At 42.5% G+C, this 16,307-nt stretch overlaps 1 protein-coding gene across 1 annotated transcript in view; it reads left to right on the forward strand.

Annotated features, from left to right (window-relative positions):
- STRN3 (striatin 3) overlaps positions 1-16,307 on the forward strand; it is a 102,395-nt gene that overhangs the window by 32,220 nt on the left and 53,868 nt on the right. Inside the window, exons 4-5 of the mRNA XM_079769401.1 lie at positions 2,910-2,991; positions 7,893-8,066. Coding sequence (XP_079625527.1) covers positions 2,910-2,991; positions 7,893-8,066 — 256 coding nt within the window. The remainder of the gene's footprint in view (positions 1-2,909; positions 2,992-7,892; positions 8,067-16,307) is intronic.

Below are 16,307 nucleotides of genomic sequence, written 5' to 3' on the forward strand. Positions count from 1 at the left end.
GGGCAACAGTTTGTATAAAGCAAAATCATTTAGCAAATAAATATTTTCTGCCCATACTGAAAGACTTGTTTTTAAACTTAACTATTGAAATTTCCTGAAATTGAGGAATAAAATAACATCCAAGTATTTTACTTATAGGAGACACACTAATAACAAAGTAGATTGTTTTTACAGAGGTAGAAAAACTATTTAGGATATTTAGTGGGAAAACAAGGGGATGGTCAGAAACACACCATGCAAACAAAGTGTGATAAAATCATTTACATCAAAGTCTAGATAAACATTAAGTGAATCAGTATTGCCTTTTATATGCTCAAAATAAAGCAAAATATAAAAAAGAGAAAATGTGCAAAATACTGATTTGGCAAAAGTACAAGATATGCATGTTTTTATACCTCTGTCTCAATAATACCAATCTATAATAAAAAAAAAGCATAATATGTAATTAGACTGGACAGGCGAACGACATTCCGGACAACCTTCCGAATGAAGCTGGAGCTGTGAGGGGCATAGGCAGCCGCTGAGGCTGCAAGGGCTAAGCCCCTTGCACAAATTTCGTGCATCGGGCCTCTAGTGTATATATATAATGTAAAACTAACCCTATGAAAGGGGTTGTACCCAAATATCTAAAGAGCTCCTTTTTCCTTGCATTTAGATTTTAAAAAACTTGTAACAGTAGAAAAACAGGCAAAAGACCTGAAAAGCACTCGATAAAGTAGGATTTACAAATGGCATGAAGCATATGAAATGATGCTCAATTTTATCAATAATTGAGGAAATACAACTTAAAAACAAAGTGCAATACAGTTAGACACCTACCAGAATGGCTAAAATGAAAAAGAGAAAAAGTCAAGTGTTGATGAGGATATGGAATTAATGAGAACTTGTAGACCTACTGATGTTGGGATTGTAAATCAATTTGCCAGTGGTATTCCTAAAGGGAACATAGCATGCTCTGGGACCCAGTAATTCCATTCCTAGGTGTTCCACTCCCTAAAATGCATATGTATGTTCATTATAAGGCTTGAATGAGAATGTTCATAGTATGATTAATTTTAATAGCAAGGAAAACTAGAAAAAACTGGAATGCTCTTCAGCATTAGAATTCATAAGTATATTGTGATATTTTAGCATAGCAGAATACTATTTAGCAGCAAGCTAACAAACTATAAATAAACCTGACAACATGGATGAGTCTCATAAAATTGATATAATTGATTTAATGTTATTAAATTAAAAATTAATTTAGTTTTGGGAATTTAGGATAGTGTTGATGCTCTTCTGGGACTATCTGTGACTAGAAAAGGGCACAAGGAAAGCTTTTGGGATGCTGACAATGTTTTGTTTCTTCATTTAGGTACTGGTTACATGGGTGTGTTCAAAAATTCATTGAGCTGTACGCTTACGATGTACTTCAAGAATATCCTTAGCAGCATTATTTATAATAGTGAATAATGGAAACTAATTTCAACATTAGGGGACTGGTTAAATTAAATAGGTATATACTTTCTATGGAATATTATATAATCATTTTATAGATGTTAATCTATATTTATTGCCATAGAATGTTCAAGAGACATTGTCAAAAGCTGCTTATAATTCAGTACACATATTGTCCTTTTTTTTTTTTTTTTAAGGAGGGAGAAGCTTAAGTGTGTTTTCAGATGAAAAATATGAAATGATAAAGTCTTTTTTTTAAATATCTTTTATTGATTTTTTACAGAGAGGAAGGGAGAGGGATAGAGAGTTAGAAACATCGATGAGAGAGAAACATCGATCAGCTGCCTCCTGCACACCTCCTACTGGGGATGGGGATGTGCCCGCAACCAAGGTACATGCCCTTGACCGGAATCGAACCTGGGACCCTTCAGTCCGCAGGCCGACGCTCTGTCCGCTGAGCCAAACTGGTCAGGGCATGATAAAGTCTTAAATACTAACTTTTGGTGATGGGACTTGGGGCAATAGTATTTTTTTTAATGTTTTTTTCTGTTATGGATTGTATTTTATGTGATTTAAAAATAAAATGGTATAAATAAAAAAATTATAACTATAAAAATAAGGTGACTATTAGAATGAAAGCATCATTTCTAGAAATTGTAGCAATTCCTTTGTTCAGGGGAAGAATGAGAAAATAATAATGGGATTGTTAAGGTTAGAGAAGTAATACCTGTAGAGAATATTTTAATTACTACCAATAAGTACTTGTTCATGTGACTAAGGAGTCTAGGAGCCTAACAACTGTGATTTTTCTTAGTTCTCAACGTTCATTGAGGGTTGATCTTTAATGGCCCTCTCTGCTTTGTCTTTATTTTTATAATAGAAATTTATGGGAAAATAGTGCCCATAGGTAGTTTTGAATTTCCGTCTAAGGATACTTACTCGGAGCTTAACTGACCTGAAATTATACTATTTATTAAACTTTTAAAATCTATATACTTTGTTACCTGAGAATAAAAATGACTTTTTACCTGTAGTAAAACTTTAACTTTTAGTTCTAAAAATGAAATTAACTAAATACACTCTACTGATACCAATATTAAGTATAGCTTTTTAATTTCAAAAGTATTCAACTCAGAATTCTAGTAGTTAGAAAAGTAATCATAATATTGTATTTCAAAGCCAGGGCTTTTGATTTTTGAATCCATGGTAGTTATAGTTAATGCACACTTGACTTTTCCTAATTTTAAAACAGGAGGGTAGTACCTAAATGTTTGGGTTATTGCGATAAACACATTTGGAATGAGTGTGATCCACAGTAAATACTCAATAAAAGTTAATTTTTTTTCCTGTTCTTTATAAAAATATTTAGGTGTATTTTTGTGGGAATTTTTCTCTTAGAGAACTTTGGGAGTGTTTTCAATAGTTGAAATAATGTGTATGAAACTTGTCTTTTTGTTGTTAATTTTTAGAAGAAACCAAAGATACAGAAGCTCCCACAGCGCCTCAGAATAGCCAGTTAACGTGGAAGCAGGGCAGACAGCTGTTAAGACAGTGAGTAATGGCTCATTTTCAGTTTTAAGGATCTAGGTAGGAAGTGCCTGTATTCAGTCACTTTTCAAGTGAAAAATTATTTAATGATACTGGTACAATGCATATTGTTTTTTAAATGCTTGGATCTTTTTAAAGTTTGTTTCCTCTGAATGTTCCCCAGGATGATGCTTTTTTTTTTTTTTTTTTTTTTTTTACAAGATAGTATGTTGTAAAGACTGAAGGCCAGAACAAAAAACAATACAGAGCTCAAACTTGTAGACACTCCATTTCCATCACTGCAAAATTCACATATTTGGTTTTAAGTGAGACTGGTTTAAAGAAAGAATTTAACTGGATATCTGAAACTTCAGGAGTGGCTTGCCAAGTTCCTATCCTTCACTTGAATTTTTGAGGAACCTCTTTTTGACATTTGAATTATTTGTTGTATTAGAAGTACTTCTGTGGCAAATCTTACTGTCTTCGATCTATTTCTTCTTCTCTCTTATGTTTTGCAACTTTGATACTGGTGTACTCCCAATATCCTGGGTTACTTACAATTATTCAACCTTCTCAACTCTAGACATCTTTACCTGTATTTAAGTAACCCAGTGATGTGTGGTCAGACTCTTGACCTTGTTATATTACCTAGAACTACCTCTGGGGTAGTCCATGATCCAGCAGTTATCTTAAATTCCACTTCTCATTCCAAGTTCCATGTTTTCACCCTCTGACTTTACCTGGCTCTTTAGAACCTGACTACTTTATTTTCTTCTACATTAGCTCCTCTCAACCTGTGTTTGGTTTTTATTTTATTTTTTTTGCTTTTTTGTTTGTTTGTTTTCATTTCCCTAGCTCCAGCTTAGACCCCATTATCCATCACCCTTTTGCTACAACCCTTGGCTCTTTTGCTGCCCACTGCTTACCCTCTCACAGCAGTCATTTTAGTATACCTACTTGCAGTGTCCCCAGCCCTAGTTCAGTTTATTGTGCTTCTACTTCTAAATAACTCTTGGAGAGCCCTGGCCAGGTCCAGGTGGTTCAGTTAGTTGATACGCCTTCTCATACACCAAAAGATAGCGCATTTGATTCCCGGTCAGGGCATGTACCTAGGTTTCAGGTTCGATCCTAGTCAGAGCATGTATGGGAGGCAACCAATTGATGCGTCTCTCTCACATCGATGTTTCCCTCCCTCCCTTTCTCTAAAACCAAACATATCCTTGGGTGAAGATTAAAATAAAAAATAATAATAATTCTTGGAGAAAAATGATAGAATCTTATAAATGCCCTTATATATTCATGGTTTCTTGTCCAAACATTGCAAAGAGCCTTTCTCCATAATTCTGGTCACCTCCTCCCACCAACTTCAGTGGATATTGTAAACTTTTACCACATCTCAGCCCATTCTCTCTTGCTGTCATTAGAGCACCTCAGGTTCTACTTCACTGAAAATAGGAAGGCTGTCAGGTGAGAACTCCTTAACTTTTTGCTTTCCTTTCTATAAATGTATTTAAACCTCACATTCATCACCTCAGTTACTAATGTTTCATTCAAAGAAGTATTTATCAATTCGAACTCTCAGTGACAAAATTCAAACTAATTTTAGTAAGAACATATTGTTTGGAAGGATAGCTAGCATAATTGAGGGAAGTGCTGAATAACTGAGTGTCAGGAAGATGAGCGGGGGTAGCACAGAACTTTCCAGGGACTGGAAAAACCAGGATTTTTTTCTTATTTTCTGTTTTTTTACTCTTCTATGTATCAATTTTATTCTTTTTCTATTGAAAATCACTTTTCTCCAGATGGCAGGAGATCCCCTATTATAGAGTAACTAGAGACCTGGTGCACAAAATTCATGCACTGGGTGTGGGCGGGGGGGGGGGGGGGCTGTCTCTCAGCCCAGCCTGCACCCTCTCCAATCTGGGACCCCTCAGGGGATGTCCGACAGGGATCGGGCCTAAACCAGCAGTCAGATATCCCTCTCACAACCCGGGACTGCTGGTTCCCAACCACTGCCTAACTGCCTGCCTGATTGCCCCTAACCGCTTCTGCCTGCCAGCCTGATCACCCCCTAACCACTCCCCTGCTGGCCCAATTGCCCCTAACTGCCCTCTCCTGCCAGCCTGGTCACCCTTAACTCCCCTCCCCTGCCAGCCCGGTCGCCCCCAACTGCCCTTCCCTGCCGGCCTGGTCGCCCCTAGCTGCCCTCCCCTGCAGGCCTGGTTGCCCCCAACTGCCGTCCCCTGCTGGCCTGGTCCCCCCCAACTGCTCTCCCTGCTGGCCCGGTCGCCCCCAACTGCCCTCCCCTACAGGCCTGGTCCCCCCCAACTGCCCTCCCCTGCAGGCCTGGTTGCCCCTAACTGCCCTCCCCTGCAGGCCTGTTCGCCCCTAATTGCCTTTCCCTGCTGGCCTGATAGCCCACAGCTGCCCTACCCTGCCGGCCATCTTGTGGCAGCCATCTTGTGACCACATGGGGGTGGCCATCTTGTGTGAGGGTGTGATGGTCAATTTGCATATTACCTCTTTATTATATAGGATTTCTATGGAGTAAAATTGGCTTGACTTGGTCAAATAACTGTCTGTGTCGGTTATTTTTACCTGGATTGTGTAATATCTTGGCTGCTCACTCAGACCACATGGTTGCAGTGTGGTATAAGTTGTTTTCCCCAAAAGAGGATTGCATTTTTTAGAAGACTGCTTTAGCAGTAGAAAAATCAGTTGTATAGTATTTCTCTCATGAATGCCTAATCCCAGTGCCTGGATTTAGAGTCTGTCTCTTCTCACCTTTCTCTAAGAGTAGTTTATCTCCAGTCTTCCTTGTTCATTTCTCAACTGTGTAGTTTCCCATTTTCATGTTCCAGTGAAGCTGCTATCACAGACATATTTAAACGAACTTTTTTGTTCATATTTGATCTTTTGGGAACATTATTAACTTCATTCCATTTGGAACTTTTTTCTTACTTTCATGGTACTACTCTCTGCTATCATTTTTATCCTTAATTTCTCAAGTTCTTAATTTTTCTCAGTTTCTCTTATTCTTTTTTTTTTTTTTTTAAATATATTTTATTGATTTTTTACAGAGAGGAAGAGAGAGGGATAGAGAGTTAGAAACATCGATCAGCTGCCTCCTGCACACCCCCTACTGGGGATGTGCCCGCAACCAAGGTACATGCCCTTGACCGGAATCGAACCTGGGACCCTTCAGTCCGCAGGCCAACGCTTTATCCACTGAGCCAAACCGGTTTCGGCAGTTTCTCTTATTCTTTTAGCCCATTAGATGTTTGTGTACCCATGCCTTCTGTTCTTACTTATGATTATTCTCTGGATAACTTAATTTAAATTCATGGCTTTAAATTACCACGGAACACTGACGCTCAAATATATATACCCAGTCAATCTCTCTTGAGCTTTTGACCCTTCTTATCATTGTGCCTAATAAACAGTGTCATTTTTATAGACACTACGTGATTGATTATATGAGAAGTATCCTATATACCAGATTTTGACCTATTATTCTTCATTTCTTTCTTTTTTTTAAAAAATATATTTTATTGATTTATCACAGTGAGGAAGAGAGAGGGACAGAGAAGGGATAGAGAGTTAGAAACATCAACCAGCTGCCTCCTGCACACCCCCCACTGGGGACGTGCCCGCAACCAAGGTACATGCCCCTGACCGGAATCGAACCTGGGACCCTTCAGTTCGCAGGCCGACGCTCTATCCACTGAGCCAAACCGGTCTCGGCTATTCTTCTTTTCATTGAACAGAGCCACCATCCAACTATACAAGCTAGAAACCTGAAAATTTTCCAAAATTCTTATCTTTTTTAAATATATATTTTTTATTATTTTTGTTAATCCTCACCCGAGGATATTTTTCCATTGATTTCTTTTCTTTCTTTTTTTTTTTTTTTTTAAGAGAGAGTAGAAGGGAGGGGGATAGACAGAGAGAGAAACATTGATGTGAGAGAGACACATCAATTGGTTGCCTCCTGTACTGGCTCCAACCAGGGCCAGAGAGGAACCTGCAACTGAGGTATATGCCCTTGACTGGAATCAAACCCAGGACCCTTCAGTCGAAGGCTGACACTCTGTCCACTGAGCCAAACCGGGTTGGGCTCTTAGATCTTCTTTTATCTACTAACATACTTATAATTGCACCAAATCACAAGAGTTTGCTTACCCTTCTCACATTTATTTTTCTCTTAAGTTTTTTAGTGTTATAACCAAATTAGTCTCCCTGTCTTTAGCTTTCACCTAAAAATCTTTTGTTCTTCTCTAAGCAGTATGAGACTCCTTTTTAGCATAAGAAATGCTAAGATACTTTAGATCAAAATTTTAAAATTTGTCACACAAAGACACTCATGACCCATCATCTATATTTATGTCATAATCCAGTCCTTTTCTTCTTTTTCATTTTCATCCTGGATTCTGGATTGAGTACTCTGGTTTAGATATACAGAAAATTTCAAGACCACAGGATGATAGAAATGCAATGAGATAGATAATTGATCCCAGAGGGAGAAGTGCCCTGTCCATCTACCTCAGTCTAAGAACCCAGGTTTAAACCTAGCATGTAACTATTCTGAGGTTCAGTTCTGCTCATTTCTTACCGCTTTCCAGACTTAAAATATTTATCATCAACTCATAATGGCCTCTTAAGGCTCTAGGGTTTTTTAGGATTTAATAATTGACCCTTGATTAATGTTGGCTGTACTATTCACTTTCTTAATTAAATTTTGGTTTGTAATTGGCCCTTTTCTCTTAAAACTGTAACTAGTCTATAGAGAAGACAGTTTTTGAGGCAAAGGAAGAATATAGTTTATAGGATTATGGGTTTTTCTAAAATCCTTTAATGTAATTTTTAGTTAAGTTTGCTGGTGTTAACAATATGTGGGTTTTTATATTTTTAATTTTCTCTTATAGATATCTTCAGGAAGTAGGTTACACAGATACAATATTAGATGTACGGTCTCAGCGGGTAAGGTCATTACTTGGACTATCCAATTCAGAACCAAATGGATCAGTAGAAACAAAGAATTTAGAACAGATCCTGAATGGAGGTGAATCTCCTAAGCAAAAAGGACAAGAAATCAAAAGGTATGATATATATTTCTAGGGTAATATTGTTTATATAATGGGTATTATGAATCTTTTTACCTTCTTTTTACTACTGTTAACAATTTTTAAACAGATAGAGTTCAAATTTAAAGACTTTTCTCTCCCTGAATGGTACCACGGGCAAATAAATTTCCCATTTAGATGCTTTTAAAATGGCAATAGTTCTGAAATAGGTGTAAAATTAAAATTCAAGGGTGATGTCATGTAGTTCAGAGTTATTTTAACATCCTGATTTTTAAATTTTTCCAAGAGTATTTTTAATAAACTATTGTGCTACTCTGTAATCAGAATAGCAGTGGTTAGACACTAGTGTAAAAGGAAGAAGGCTTTGTGTTCTGTTTGGGTTCAGATAGCTACCAAATGTTCTTTTTATTTTAATGTCTCTATTGAGATATAATTCACATACCATAAATTTCATTTAAAGTATATAGTTTAATGGTTTTTAGGGTATTCACAGTTGTCAGCCATCACCACAGTTTAAGTTTTGAAAATTTTCATCACCCTAAAAAGAAACCCCATATTCATTAGCTGTCACTCCCTATACTCTTCTCCTACATTTTTCTCACACCTCCCCAATCCCCCAGGCAACTTTACTAATATACTTTCAGTCTCTAAAAATTTGCCTATTCTGGGCGTTTCATATAAACGGTTATTTTATGAGTGGCTCCTTTCATTTAACATAACATTTTGAAGGGTTATTCATGTTATAGCACATGTCAGTAATTTATTTCTTTTTATTGCCAAATAATATTCTGTACTGTGAATATACCACATTTTGTCCACCTATTTGTTGTCCAGTTGATTGGCATATTGGTTGGTTCTACATTTTGGAATAATGAGTAATGCTACTTTGAACATTGGTGGTATACAAGTCTGGACATGTTTTCAGTTCTCTTGGATATATACTTAGAAGTGGAATTGCTGAGTCATATGGTAACTCTGATTACCTTTTTGAGGAATTTCCAGTTTTCCAAGTGGCTGAATTATTTCACATTCCCACTAGAAATTTATGAATTCTGATTTCTATATACTTGTCAGCATTTGTTGTTTACTGTCTATCAGTTATGCTTTGGTTAATACAGAATTGATAAATGCAAGGAGTCAAGCAGGTGGAACTTAAAAAATTTTTTTTACCATTAGATATTACATTGAATAACACAGATTGGAAAGACAAAGAAAAGAAAGAGAATGGGGAAAAAAATCAAAAGAGTTAATTGAGTTCATTTAGACCTTAAGAAATTTATATGTACAGTTTATGTATAAACTAGCATTCTTTTATACCTTAGATATGTTTTCTGACAGTTATTTAAAACATGTTTGTTCTATAACTTTCAAGTCAGCATAAGCCTTTTGTTTAGGCTTTTTATTTTTGAGAAATACGCTTTCTAACAGAAGCAATTTAGCATTTAATAGAGCCCTTATTTTCTATACTCAGGATTTCAGGAAGCATAGAGTATTTTTGTAGCATAAGAGGAAAAGTATTCTAAATTTTTAACTAAAGTTACTAGCTAACCAAGCTAAGCAGTTCATAAGATCCTACATAATAATCCTACATAATAAAAGGGTAATATGCAAATTAACCATCACTCCACTACACCCACGATTGGGCCAGCAGGAGGCACGGAGGCGGGACTAGGGGTGGCCAATGGCGCTGGCAGGAGGAGCTGGGAGCGGGGACTCGCAAGTGATCCCTGGCAAGCTGCGCCGGCTTGGGCTGGGGGTCTCAAGCCGCCAGGGCCACGCCCCCAAGCCGAGCTGCTTGGGCTGGGGTCTCAGATCGCCAGGGCCCCGAACCCAAGCCGCAGGATCCCCTGGCCATGAGGACAGCTTGGGCTGGGGTCTCAGACCTGCAGGGCCTGGCACCCAAGCCGCATGATCCCCTGGCCGAGGTGGCTGCCTGGGCTGGGGTCTCATTCCTGCAGGGCCGGGCACCCAACTGCATGATCACCCAGCCAGCAGCAGCAGCCTTAAGCGGCAGGGTGGTGCACCCCCATCAAGCTATCTTCAGGCCAGTGAAGGCAGCCTGGGCTGGAGCCGCACACCCCCACCGGGCTATCCACAGCCAGGCTGAGATGGCAGCCTGGGCAGGGGTCTCAGCTTGGCTGGGCTGAGGCGGCAGCCTGGGCTGGGGTCTCAGCCTGGCCAGGGCCCCATCCCCTGCCAGCGGTGGTGGCCTGGGGTCTCAACCATTGAGTCACACCAGCCAGGCAGATATGGAGGAATCTTAAATGTTTCTTTTTATTATAATATATATATTTTATTGATTTTTTACAGAGAGGAAGGGAAAGGGAAAGAGAGCTAGAAACATCTATGAGAGAGAAACATTGATCAGCTGCCTCCTGCACACTCCCCACTGGGTATGTGCCCCCAACCAAGGTCCATGCCCTTGACCAGAATCGAACCTGGGACCCTTGATTCTGCAGGCCAATGCTCCATCCATCTGCTGAGCCAAAACAGTTAGGACTGTCCAATATGCTAAAGAAAAATCCCTAATAAAGAGGGAATATGCAAGGGAGGGCATTTGGGGGTGACCGGGGTATCAGCGGCTGGCAGGGAAGTGGTTAGGGGGTGATCAGGCTGGCAGGCAGAGCGGTTAGGGGCAATCAGGAAGGCAGGCAGGCGAGTAGTTGGGAGCCAGCAGTCCTAGATTGTGAAAGGGATGTCTGACTGCCTGTTTAGGCCCGATCCAGGATCGGGCCTAAACAGGCAGTCGGACATCCCCCAAGGGGTCCCAGATTGGAGAGGGTGCAGGTTGGGCTGAGACACACACACACACACACACACACACAAACACACACACCCGTGCACGAATTTCGTGCACCGGGCCTCTAGTTTATAAATATTTTAGAGTAATGCAGTTTACTATACCACATATGAATACGAATTAAAGATCCACAACAGCTTCTTGCCTTTGCAAGATTAGAACCAGGAATTGAACCCATATGACTTCAGTGTGTGGGCGGACACTCTAACCACTTAGACACACCAGCCAGGGCTTATTTTAAATGGTTTAGTTGGAGATCAAAAAAGAGCTAATAGAGATTAAAAAGTGTGATAGAAAGAATTTATATGTAAAACTTGGGATATAAGGTTGAAGGAGTGTCCCAGAAAAGGGAAAAAAGAAAGTAGGACTGAAAAGCTAGGAAAATTCAAAGATCAATCCAGAGAACCAACATCAGACTAGGAATTTCAGAAGGAAAGACCATGTAAAATGGTATTTAAAAATTGTTAAGGTAGTAATAAAAGAAAAATTTCCAGAATATATTTACAGATTGCATTTTTTTTTTAAGTAACTGAATTTTTTTATAGTTTAAAGTATTACATATGTCTCCTTTTTCCCCGATTGACCCCTCCCCAGCCACTCCCACCCCCAGGACAAGCCCCACTGCCCCAGTGTCCGTGTCCATTACTTATGCTAATGTGCATGCATACAAGTCCTTTGGTTGATCTCTTACACCCCCCTCTCCGCCCTCACCACCACCACCACCACCACCACCACCACCACCACCACCTTCCCTCTGAGGTTGGATGATCTGTTTGGTGTTCCTTTGCCACTGGATCCTATTTTTGTTTATCAGTTTATGTTGTTCATTATATCTCACACTAGAGGCCTGGTGCACAAAATTTGTGCACGGGTAGGGTCCCTAGGCCTGGCCAGCGATCAGGGCCAATCAGGTTCCCCACCTCCCTGTCTCCCCGCCTCCTCCTTCCCTTGTTCCCACGTCCGCTGCCACCCACCCCTGGTTCCCTGTCCCAGCCCGGGTGATCTGGGCCTGCCTGCCGGGGAAGGGATATAGGGAGGGAGCTGGGAGGTTGGCCGCCACCCCAAGGTGGGAGCTGGCCCTCAGCCCCCCTGGAAAAGGGCTGCGTCTACTGCCACCCACCCTGGTTCCCCATCCCAGCCTGGCGGCTCAGCCCCGATCAAGCGATCATGGCCTGCGGGCTGGGGCAGCTCCTGCATTGAGCGTCTGCCCCCTGATGGTCAGTGCACGTCATAGTGACCGGTTGTTCCATTGTCATGGTTGCTTAGGCTTTTATATATATAGATATGAGTGAGATCTTGTGATATTTATCTTACTCCGACTGGCTTATTTCGCTTAGCGTAATGCTCTCCAGGTCCATCCATGCTGTTGCAAATGGTAAAAGTTTCTTCTTTTTTTATAGCAGCACTAGAGGCCTAGTGCACATAATTTGTGCACTTTGGGAGGGGCGTCCTTCAGCCCAGCCTGTGCCCTCTCACAGTCTGGGAGCCCTTGGAGGGTGTCCGACTGCCGGCTTACGCCCAGGCCTAAGCAGACAGTCAGACATCCTGAGCGCTGCCGCAGAGGCAGGAGAGACTCCCACCACTGCCGCTGTGCTTGCTAGCCATGAGCCTGGCTTCTGGCTGTGCTCCCTCTGTGGGAGCGCACTGACCACCAGGGAGCAGCTCCTGTGTTGAGTGTGACCGGTCATTCTGCTGCTCGGTTGATTTGCATATTAGCCTCTTATGCCTGCAGGATCAGGCTGAAACCAGCTCCAACATCCCTCGAGGGGTCCCGGATTGTGAGAGGACACAGGCCAAGCTGAGGGACCCCACCGGTGCATGATTGGGGCTGGAGAAGGTCACAGGAGGTTGGCCAGCCTGAGAGGGACCGCGGGAGGGCTCCAGGGCATGTCCGGCCCGTCTTGCTCAGTCCCAATCGGCCGGACCCCAGCAGCAAGCTAAACTACAGGTCTGAGCATCTGCCCCCTGGTGGTCAGTGCACATCATAGCGAGCGGTTGAGCGCCCTTAGCATATCATTAGCATATTAAGCTTACCGTATTTTCTGGCGTATAAGACGACTTTTTAACCCAGGAAAATCTTCTCAAAAGTAAGGGGTCGTCTTATACGCCGGGTGTCGTCTTATAGGGCGGGTGTTGAAACTTCCAAGCCGGACTGGAGAATCTGCGGTCGCTGCATATGGTGGGGGGAGCTAAAAAACCGGCTGCACTCCATTCATTTCAATGGAGCCGGACGGAGACCGCAAGTGTCTCCGGTCGGCTCCTTTTTGTGCCTCATACGGTCTCTGTCCGGCTCCATTGAAATGAATGGAGTGCGGCCGGGTGCTCGCCACATACGGCGGGGATGCGGCCACGGCCGTTTTTGAGCTCCACCCCCCCCAACACCCCCCCACCGTATGTGGTGACCGTATGAAAGCAGCAAGGGCGGTGCTGTACAAGTACGGTAGAAGAAAATCCACTCACAGGGATTCGTGGAAAGAAGTGACTTAACACGGTCCCGATGACAAGGTGAGGGGGCGCCTCACCGGGAAGGTGTAAGTGAAGGGCGGAGCAAGTTGCAGGTGTCCGGGACGCCCGGGATATGGAAAAAAGAGATAGAGCTGTGCCCAGAAAAACACGCCTCTTTCACTCGTCTGGCCCACCCTTGTATCCTATTACCGTACCTCCTTCTCTGCCTCTCAGATCTCGCTCCTGAGGACTGCAGTGAAGCGGCGTTGCTAACTCGCCAGGGATTTGCCAGCACTTGCTCTCTCTCTATTGTTTATCTTCCTCCTATCATCATCAGTTCCAGTTTGGTTGACAGCTTAGAAAACAAACAGCATGGCAGCTCCCATGGGTTTATTGTCTTATCCTTCCTTTCAGCTTTAGAGTGAATTAGGAAAAGTTTAATCCACTTGCACTGTTTTATGTTTACATGCTTGATGACAAACAGCCTTATGTTTATAAGTGACAGTTTTCCTGCTAAGTACCTGCATGTCCTAAGCATTTGAATTAAAATTACCATATTGAAATCAAATCTGATGTTTTTTTAATTTTTATTTGGTGTGCATTGGAAGAGGGGTAGTTTTATACAGCGAGTATATCCCAAACTCTATATTTTAACTGGAAAAGTTGGAGGTCATCTTATATGCCCAGTCGTCTTATATGCCGGAAAATACAGTATATTATATAGGATAGTATTCCATTGTGTAGATGTACCACAGTTTTTTTAATCCACTCATCTGCTCATGGGCACTCAGGCTGTTTCCAAATCTTATCTATTATAAACTGCTGCTACGAACATAGGAATGCATATATCCTTTCTGATTGATGTTTCTGATTTCTTGGGATATAATTGGAGGAATCACAATACCAGATATCAAGCTATAGTACAAAGCCACTGTTCTCACAACTGCCTGGTACTGGCGCGAGAACAGACATATAGACCAATGGAATAGAACAGAGAACCCAAAAATCGACCCAACCCATTATGCTCAATTAATATTTGACAAAGGAGGCAAGAGCATACAATGGAGTCAAGCAAGTCTCTCTCCGACATTCCCCAAGGGGTTCTGGATTGTGAGAGGGTGCAGGCCAGGCTGAGGGACCCCACTGGTGCATGATCTGAGCCGGGGAGGGACTGTGGGAGGACTCCATGGTGTGTTTGGCCCATCTTGCTCAGTCCCGATCTGCCAGAATCCAGCAGCAAGCTAACCTACTGATCAGAGCGTCTGCCCCCTGGTGGTCAGTGCACATCATAGTGAGCAGTTGTGTGGCCTTAGCATATCATTAGCATATTATGCTTTGATTGGTTGAATGGACGACTGGACACTTTGTATATGAGGCTTTTATTATATAGGACTAGAGGCCCGGTGCATGAAATTCGTGCATGGGTGGGTGTCCCTCAGCCCAGCCTGCACCCTCTCCAATCTGGGACACCTCGAGGGACGTCCGACTGCCTGTTTAAACTGCCCATTTAAACGGGCAGTCGGACATCCCTCTCACAATCCAGGACTGCTGGCTCCCAACTGCTCGCCTGCCTGCCTTCCTGATTTCCCCTAACCGCTTCTGCCTGCCAGCCTGATCACCCCCTAACCACTCCCCTGCCAGCCTGATTGATGCCCTCCTCCTGCAGGCCTGGTTACCCCCAACTGCCCTTCCCTGCAGGCCCGGTCGCCCCCAACTTCCCTCCTCTGCCAGCCTGGTCACCCCTAACTGCCCTCCCCTGCAGCTTGATTGCCCCCAACTGCCCTCCCCTGCTGGCCATCTTGTGGGTGGCCATCTTGTGTCCAAATAGGGGAAGCCATCTTGTGTGTTGGAGTGATGGTCAATTTGCATGTTACTCTTTTATTAGATAGGATTACAGATGTCCCCTTTTTCCCCCATTGACACATTTCCCCCTCCATCGTTGTTTCAGTATGACATTGATGAGATGCAGTAGGAACTTAACCCTTGTTTATATCAATTAGCCTTTGATAAAATTGGTTTCATATTTCAATTTCCTTAAAGTTGCAGAACCTGTCAACGGCATGCAGGAGGACTTACTACTGTATATTCTTTCTATTTTTTGTTGTTGAATATTTTATTTGTCTTTAATTCTCAAATATTAAAGATATTTTAAAGGCTGAGCTAAAAAGTGTGTGTTTTATTATTGCAGTAGGTTTTTGTGTATTTTACTAATTTGCATTTGGAAACACAGTCTCTTTTACATTCAATCCTATCTAATAAAGAGGGAATATGCAAATTGACCGTCATGCTGTAACAAAGATGGCGGCACCCAGTCCCCTCAGCCCTGCCAGAGTCCCCCAGTCCTTTCAGCCCCGTCCGGGGGGTGGCAGGCGCACAGTGTGGCCAGACCCACCCTTAGCCCCCCAGCCCCCCAGGGCCAGCCTGAGGCACAAGCAAGCCTCGAATGTCAGCTGCCCAGCCGATGCCTGAGGCGCAGGCAAGCCTCGAATGGCAGCTGTCCAGCTGCCCAGGGCCGGCCAAGGATTGCTCTGCCGGCAGTGGCAGCAACAGAGGTGTGATGCAGGCATTGCCTTCCCCTGATCGCCAGGTCGCCTCCTGCCCCTGAGGGCTCCCGGACTGTGAGAGGGGGCAGGCCGGGCTGAGGGACACCCCCCCCCCCCAAGTGCATGAATTTTCATGCACCACACCTCTAATATTTATATAAATCCTTAATGTGCTGGATTAGGCAAAATGTAGTATACCTATTAAAACCCTCTGCCATGTTAAAGTGCAATTAAAAGAAATAATCTTCTTGCGTTATGTCCTTAATTTGAATTAATAGAACCAATCAGGGAGGAAGAAAACTGTAAATTTTATATTATATTATTATTTTGTTACCATGCACTCTTAGTGTTGATAAGGACATTTGAGATCATCCAGTTCAATTCCCACATTTTTTTCCCCCTGCCAGTAAATAAGTTGAAGCTAAAAGGTTTAAGTGGCTTGGCCAAGTTCAGGCAGCTATCTTTAGT

The sequence above is a fragment of the Cnephaeus nilssonii genome (genome assembly GCF_951640355.1).
Source record: "Cnephaeus nilssonii genome assembly, chromosome: 4".
Lineage (NCBI taxonomy): Eukaryota > Metazoa > Chordata > Mammalia > Chiroptera > Vespertilionidae > Cnephaeus > Cnephaeus nilssonii.